The following is an 8,346-nucleotide window of genomic DNA, read 5'->3' as shown; positions in this document are numbered from 1 at the left end:
GTCTGTGTGAGTAAAAGAATGCCCGAAATAAATTCGACCTAATCAATCAGTTCATGATGTTGTCTTTGCCAAAATAGGGCCAGCCTATGTACCATATACATAGTTAAACGGAGAATCACTGTTCTTGACATATTCGTTTGTCCGTCAAAATTACAGTCAGATATCGGACGGCTAAATCGGGAAGACCTATTGACATACAATAGATGCTACTGGATTAATCTAATAGTACTAGGATATCCAGCAACTGTTTAACAAAACTCAGGATTGTATTAGGCTGGCCTAACATGCAATAAACTGAAACTAATCCTAACCTTCTGGAGCATCAATAAGTAAACGTGTCTAAAATATTTATAGGTCGATATAATGGCGAAATATAGTTAACGAACGAAAATACAGATAAAAATACAACTGGTTGAATGAATATTATAATGATTTACACTTAAGGGACTCGGAACAATCAGACAACTAAAGATAGTTCAACTAATGTGATTGAAGCAGTGCATTTGACAGTTATATGCTTCACTACATTCTTTACCCTAAAGAAAGCAACGAGTTGATTTAATTCCACGCGATATCAACCTACTCATTGTGAGAGAAAACTGGAAAGCAGTCAAAAGTAATACTACACTTGTCTACTAAATACCTCAGCAAGGCATTCTATAACATGTCTCACGCTTGACTAATTAAAAAACCTTAGAATTCTAGACAGTAGGTTAAATAGGTGATAAAACTGAAGACCCTTCAGTAAGTGAAGTCAGAGGGGGAACAAAGGAGGAATTGTTTAAATGTGACCCGGGAAATTGGTTTGGCACACCAGTTAAATAGTCTCAAAGTTTGGTTTTCAAGAATAATTGTAGGAAGAATGTACTAATGCATGTCGCAAAAGGTAATATTCACCAGTAGATCATCAACCAAACACCATTTCAACAAGTCGATGAACAATTTTAAGTCATAGCACAAAAACAAATACATATTAAGTTACCTCATGTATTGTCAGCTTTTCAAGGTTATTGTCTCTACTCAAAGGCCTCAAATACTTCGCAAAGTCAGATTTCGGGTTTTTCTACGGTGCACTAGTCAAGCGGCAAGCCCATTCCTTATGGAAGCTGATGACATCAAGCATATTCAATTTAGGAGCACTAAATTGATTACGCATCTTTCCAATTTCGTGTGAGATGAAAGATTAAAATGCTGAAATGTTTTCGCCATATCTTATTGTAAAACGTGTGGCGATCTCATGGTGCAACCCCATGTAGAAGCTAGAAAATTATTACTTACTTTCTCTGCCAAATTTAAGTGTAAAACAAGTAACACGTATGAAACCTTACACTATCAGTTTCTTGTTTCGAATATCAGATTATTTTGATATCACCGTTGTTCTATTTCTGGTTCTTAAAAGTTGTTTTTTTTTGTGAAATATAAGTTCAGTCTAAGTGCTTACCGAGTCGCCGGATCAGTTTTACTCTAGATAATCTCACTAATCCTAATACTCTCCCAACACACAAGTTACCTTCGGCTTAGGCACCAACTTACTAAATATTCCAACTGCTGACTGAATCACAGTGTCTCCTCAACGCTAAATGTGATTGAATGTAATGCAATGTTTTGTGATACGACTTACCTTTAACACTCCAAAGTGTGAAGTAATCCATCTGAGACACGTTGCAAACTACAGTGGCAACTTAGTAAACTCCTTTTTAGAGGAATCCCAATATGAAAAAGATTTGGAATTATTGATACCCTATGATTTGAAGTCTTACGCTGTGACAAAAATGCCTTTCGAGCAAACCTTGTACTGTTAATACTGATGGGCATTTTTGGTCAGTTTGACGGAAGAACTTTCCACATAACCTTCAACACTTTTATTCGTCCCCATTAAGAGTACAAAAACATATGATTTCCTTCCTAACTCCAAAAGGATAAGGACACTCTGGGACGTAACCAACATCGAGCTACGAAATCAATGGGTGACTCAAATTCAAGCATTATGGAGAGTTTCTCCAACCACTTAACCGTTACCTATTAGAGTATAGTCGTCTTAGAGGTGTCTTTCTGGCGGCCTACAGCATCCTCAACACTTCTGGGCATCCCCTTAAAAACTTAATTAAGCTTAGTCCCAATACAAACCTAAGAGGTAACATCCAGAAAATGGAGACCCGACATAGCAGAACAGACTGCAGACACAACTTCTCCTCCTTAAGAGTTATTAAATGCTGGAATTTGCCGCCGACCAAGCTAGTTCAAGAGACTTCTCAGGAGTTCTTTAAGAGAAAACTTGACCTATTCTTAAGAACTAAGGATAACATCTTACTATAATTTAACAATTTCTTTTTCTTCTATTATCGCTAATATACCTAGGTTCTTGCCTGAAGGTATTGGTGATCCACTGATACTAGACACGGACGTCTGTTAAGCGAAAGCTGCTTCTATTCCGTCCACAACCATTTGAACCATTTGAAAAATTTGTGCGTCTTCTATCTGACCTAGAAGTAAGGCGCGTATATCGAGAATGTTGCAAGTTGTTTGTCAGAGTATTTATATTATGTTGTCCTTCTTTTGGTGCGTTCATATTCAGTGCTATTTTATAAACTACATGAATTTTTCTGTAGATCTCGTAGTTGATTGGGTACATTCGTTCCGTCCACTATACTTTTTGGTGTTTTTTTCACTTGTACAGTCAAATTAGTTGTACGCAAGTCCAACAGCAGACTGGATTCCTGTGTTAATTTATGTCGCTCTTCTCCCGATTTCTGCCTTCAGATGTGCTTTTGGAAAGATTTAAACTCAAAATTTCCAGAGTGTATTACAACCATGGGCTATTCATTTCTTCACACCCAGCACCCGTTATCACAACTGTTTGCATTCTTATGATATTTCTTTGGTATGTTTGGCTTTGTTTAATAAGCTTAGCTATCCCTTGACCCAGATCCCGTTTGTGAAAGAAGTGCCGATTCATCGTGCAGTTGTTCGTGACGACGAATTTCAGTCGTTCAAAGATTCTCGTTATGTTTTCGTAAGTCGGGATGTCTTTCTAGTGTTCAAACAGTTATATATGGGTATTGCCTTGAATATTTCAGTTTATTTACTTTTTCAGGACTATTCAGCTCACGTGACTTCGGACAATTGTCTTAAGATCAACAACTGGTGCAGTATATAAACCCATTTTCAATTCGTCGATTTTCACCAGTTGCTTAAGACCCTAGTCATATTGAGGTGACAAGATATCAAACAACAATAATTAAGTGATAATATGGCTTTAAGATTGCGTCTCAAGGTTTTGTTCTCCCCGAAATTTGTCCTTTAGTTCCCGAAGTTGTTAGCCAATATGTACGAAACTGTGTCTGAAAATTAGGATAATTTGATGTATTAGCAAATTGCAAACTGTAAAGTTGTAAGACGTTCTTTTTGTTCTTGGGTAAATCTTGAGTACGGGACATGGTTTTCATTCATTTAGCTCGGTTGTTCTCAAATGTGTTTATGATCTATCAGTGTTACATCTTTTAATGTAACTTTTTCATTATCACAGTTTCTAGAAATAAGTTAACCCTTATTTATCTTACCGTTATAGATGGGCAGGAGTTTTCTCCGTGGGTTGAGGAAAATCTGTTTTTATTGTTCTTCGAAGGTTTTCCCCTATTTCTCCGAAAGTCTTAGCATTTGATATGTTATTTTTCCCTCAATTCGGATTAAAACATCAAAACGTCATACATTTTTTTTAGAATTCCCACTCTGTACTGCACCAACAATAATTTGCATGTCAATGAAACATACACCACTGATAGGCACACGGTTTCGTAATTAAAATCGTCTGCACGCGAACTAATTAAAGTTCTCATTTGCTGTTTAGATCTTTGGTGTATCGCTTTCTGGTTTTGAAGTTTATTTTTGACAATTAATAAATTAGTTCTTTTGAAAATCACAAGAAGCTTTCATCCATGTCCAAATAGAAAGAACATACTTGTTTTCAATCGTTAACTCGCGTGTTAAAACCCTGTTTGTCCGCCGAATGTATGTATTAATGTCTATTCGTTTACTAAACCAACGTATTTATCCGAATTCGCCCCGCATTTCGGTCAGTCAGTTATACGTAACGTAATGCCTCTTATTTATAAAATACCAACTGAGTAAGTCATTGTTCTAATGAGTCGTTCTGAGTTAATTACCTGTTTTTAAGTACTCTTTTTACTTGTTGGAGTTATAACATATTCCTGCAATTCAGATTTTAATTATATCCCTTATATAAAATATCCTTTCCTTGTTTTTGGAACACGTTACTTCAAGCTTATTGCAGTGTCCATTTTTATGTTTCCCTGTAAACAAAACAGACCCATGATGACGAGAACAAAAGTCTTGGTTATATGCTTCAAATTGTCACACATTCGAAAATAATTACAAAGACTCCGAAGTGTCATATCAGCCATGAAACTATTGTTCACTTACTTCAGCAGAGCAATGAGATAGTCGAGCTTGTTCACCAATTCAAAAGTTCTGGAGATGAGAGCACACCAGGAGGACAAACTTTTGATGATATCTGCTTCCAGGTATATTCCACTATATTTAAATGTCTACCTTATCATTGCAATGATGCAGGCTTTTCATAGTTTTATTTAAATATGACTAGTTTTAACTTAGGTAACTTTACTGGTGCCATGTCTGGTAAATCTTTAAGCATTTTTGTTTTAACTAGCTTTGTTGGTGTAGACTTTTTAATAAATGTGATTTATTCTGTAACTCATACCGTCACACTTATCAGTCTTTCAAACTAGTTTTAACTTTTTTATTTTGTAGAATCAGTAGACAGTATGACCTACCTAGATATTGTAGGTATCATTACCAAGTTTTGATTTGATAATTTCGAATGAGTTGAGCATTGGGTAGATTGTTATAAATAATGTATTTCTAACATCTCAATGAGTAGAAAATCCAGTTTTTCTACTCATTGGGATATTAAAAATATACTATTTATTTATGATCTACTTGGATGTTTTTTTTCTGTTTGGTAAACTCTTTCAGCTGTCAGTTTGTTTATGCTACTTCATTTAAAATTACTGTCCAACTTTGAAGCTCCCTTTATAAAAGTTTATTTTCACAATCGTAAGGTTGTTATGTTCTTTCGTCCGACTCAGTTACGATCTCCACTTCTTACGAATGACTATACCAACAATACAAATGAGAATACCGAAATTAATAAGAAGCTTGAAATGCCCAAATTTCAATCTCAATCTCAATCTATACATCACAGGTATTTATACACTTATCACCCTTGTTCTGGATAACAACTTGTGGACTGAGACCTTGGCTAGAAGATAACCGACTCCCCCCATAACTTGCCTCTTTAATTTTTCACCTACCGTTCAATCTTGGGACAAAACGCGAGCTGTCTAGTCTTTGTAATATCACGTAATATTTCCAAGCTTGCTTAATCTATCAAAATCAAAACTTGTTTTACCGTTGGCTGTAATATTTTTCGATTTTTCGATGGTCAGTTAATTTACCTTATGTTTACAGGGTCTGGTTCTTAAGGTATCTTTGAATTCTGACGTAATATTCATTATTTAGGCGGGTATTAAATCCATTAGGGTTCCCAGATTCTCTTATTTTTTTATGTACTTGATTGACTTTGAATACAGGTATGTATATGGGTGTATCGTTTCAGAATAACGATAACACAGCCAGTCAAAAATAGTTCTCAGGTCTATCAGTGGTGTTGAAATCGACGATTGATTGTATTACATTCCTGCGTTATTTTGCTGATTAGAAATAAGTAGTTCGCTTACTCGTCAGTTCTATTTTTTGCCTTGAATATCTGTTTTATTTGGAGTGTTTACGCCTATATTTTGAGTCATGTTAGCAATTGCCATTTCTCTCACTGCTTCAAATTTAGAAGTTGATCGTATGTTCACAACGATTTACAAAATACTGCTCACAAATAACTTTTTTTGTCATCTATTTATGGTGTATTCTATTAAGGTTTTCTTTCTGTTCCCTTATTTCATTGTTTTTCTTTTAGGTTGAGGATAGAACAGTTAGTGAGGTAGAAAATTCCGAAACAATAAAAAATGTATTACCCACATTCGGGTGTCTCATGTTAGCTCCTAGTTTCTTATTGGTTGACCGTCTCGGTGTAATTCAGTCTCATCAACCCTCTGTTCTTTCACGCATAAAACTTGCAGCTTCAGGGAATCTACTAGATCTTTTATTTGGATTTCCTTGGAAGACAACTGGATTGTCAAAGCTGTCTAGGTGTAGTCGAGAACGGACAGTTACATATGCACTAACTTTAGTATTTCGGGAATACAAACCTTCGTAAGTTTGGCATTTTCAAATAGTACACAAAGTTTGCTACTCTGTTAATCCGTTTTAAAAACAGTATTTCTGTCTTTATAACATTTCATTTATATCTAAGCACGCTATTTTCTTAGTGAGACTCCCAATCAGAAAAAGCTTAACAAAATGAATAGTAACTAAGGTTAAACCATGTGATGCAGTATATCTTCAACCACCATTTTCTATTTCCAAATTCAAATGTACGTATGTCAACTCGTCAGTCAGTCACGACGTAGGACTTCGTACGTACGTACATCAGTTCGAGTTGCCATACCACATATGCACAGAGATGAAGTTGTCGATTCAAATCCCATAGTGGTAGAAGTAGTAAGAGTTTAAGCAGTAATATGAAAGATTAGGGTTTGAAGATGTTATCAACTCGTCAGCTTTGTTATGTAGTAGCGAAGACATAAGTACGGGTAACTTGCAGGACCTACTATTGGACTATCATTCTTATTGTATAACTATTCGGTAACTAGATTATCTAAGCTTTATTTTGACCCATTGATTATTACTATATGATTTTCTGTTCCTAAGTTATACTCAGTTTTATTGATTATTGTCTCCCACGCTTACAGCCTCATTTGGCCTGGTTTTGTACAAATATTATTTTCTATTTTATGGTGTGGTGTGGTCTGCCTGTCTGGTATATAGATAAAGTATGTTTGAAATAAACGATTCGCATTACAGCAGCTGCTATTGGTGTTCTGGACTCAAGTGGACGGGTTAGGCGGATAAAGACCAATAAGGACGCTAGATTACTCATACTAATCGAACGTCATTGTCACAGTGTGAAGGTCGTAGAAGGCGTATTCTATTGGTGGATAATTTACGCGGACTACGTCCTTGTTAAATTCGTAAGGTCATAACGAATCAGCGACGACCTTGATCAAGTCATAACAATTGGCTACAGTCTAGGTCAAAACATAACAAGCTTCGTATAATCATTGATCTTACATAAATATGCAGGACTCAAAGCCATTTCGTCTGTACTTATTTTAAGTAACCGCTTTATTTTTTATATGCTCAATTTATATGATATTTTTCATTTGCATAAAATTTCAGTCCCACTTGGATATTTCTTAAGTGTCTGAGTGTTGAGTAGGGATAGCTTATAAGCGTTTACAGTCGCCCTTGAAATCGTTTCAGAAGCTTGAGATGCTGAAAATGTATTGTAAAACGCTGAAATAACCCACGCGGTTAATATGAAACAAAAATAGTTTTTATCTAGTACTGACTTCTGATCTAATTTTGTCAATCGAAACTAGTTTACCCAACTTTCCGCCCATACCACTGATTACCTTCCTTTTCCAATTTAATTTAAACATTCTTGTATTTCCATACCATTTAAACTTAATGTCTCTACTCTATCGATTGTAGTAATACAGTTTTTCTGCTCTCAAACTTTTTGGAATTCAATCCATGTTTTGAATTTACAGTTTTTTGTTTGTGGATAACTTTCTGTCTTGTTTTGTGCCCCAATAATGATTTAACAGTTTATCAGTAAACAGTTTTTATCCTCTATCTACTATGTAATCTTAACTAGATAAAAAAATCTAATCTCAGTCAGTCAGTCAGTTATAAAAGTTATATCGAAATTTATTCTGGATATGTGTTGTTTCAAGCTGTCACAATATACAGACATATCAGTCAAGGAGATAATTACTAAATAAACATCTTAAAATTGATGAAAGATGGAGAATGGGTAATTTCGGCAACGTAAGCTCAAACATGTTATACGGCCGTTTTTGTTAGATTTGATCTATACTCCTTAGTTGATACCTCTATGTATTATAGTTGGAAGCGTGAGTCAATTGAAGCTAGACCACCATGGAAAACCTGGAAACACTGGACGGTCGTTTCGTCCTATTATGGGACTCCTCAGCAGTGCGCATACACGAACCCGCTCTCGCGAGCGAGATTCGAACCCAGGACCTACCAGTCTCGAGCCGAAGCCCTTAACCGATAGACCGTTGGATGCCAGCTAAGTGGTCTATCGGTTAGATCGGAAGGGCGGCG

The 8,346-nt window shown here is 35.7% G+C and overlaps 1 protein-coding gene across 1 annotated transcript; it reads left to right on the top strand.

The window, feature by feature from the left end:
- Positions 1-2,483: 2,483 nt before the first annotated feature.
- Smp_171990 (sterol response element binding protein cleavage-activating protein (fragment), putative) lies at positions 2,484-6,310 on the top strand (the record flags this gene model as incomplete). Its single annotated transcript, XM_018792164.1, has 5 exons — positions 2,484-2,559; positions 2,610-2,881; positions 2,927-3,013; positions 4,326-4,541; positions 6,011-6,310. The coding sequence occupies exons 4-5, from the start codon at positions 4,359-4,361 to the stop codon at positions 6,308-6,310; spliced, it is 483 nt and encodes a 160-aa protein (XP_018644387.1). The 5' UTR covers positions 2,484-2,559; positions 2,610-2,881; positions 2,927-3,013; positions 4,326-4,358.
- Positions 6,311-8,346: the final 2,036 nt, after the last annotated feature.

Source organism: Schistosoma mansoni (assembly GCF_000237925.1).
Source record: "Schistosoma mansoni, WGS project CABG00000000 data, supercontig 0571, strain Puerto Rico, whole genome shotgun sequence".
Taxonomy (NCBI): domain Eukaryota; kingdom Metazoa; phylum Platyhelminthes; class Trematoda; order Strigeidida; family Schistosomatidae; genus Schistosoma; species Schistosoma mansoni.
The sequence above is the reverse complement of the archived record's forward strand: the minus strand, read 5'-3'. Positions and strand labels throughout refer to the sequence as shown.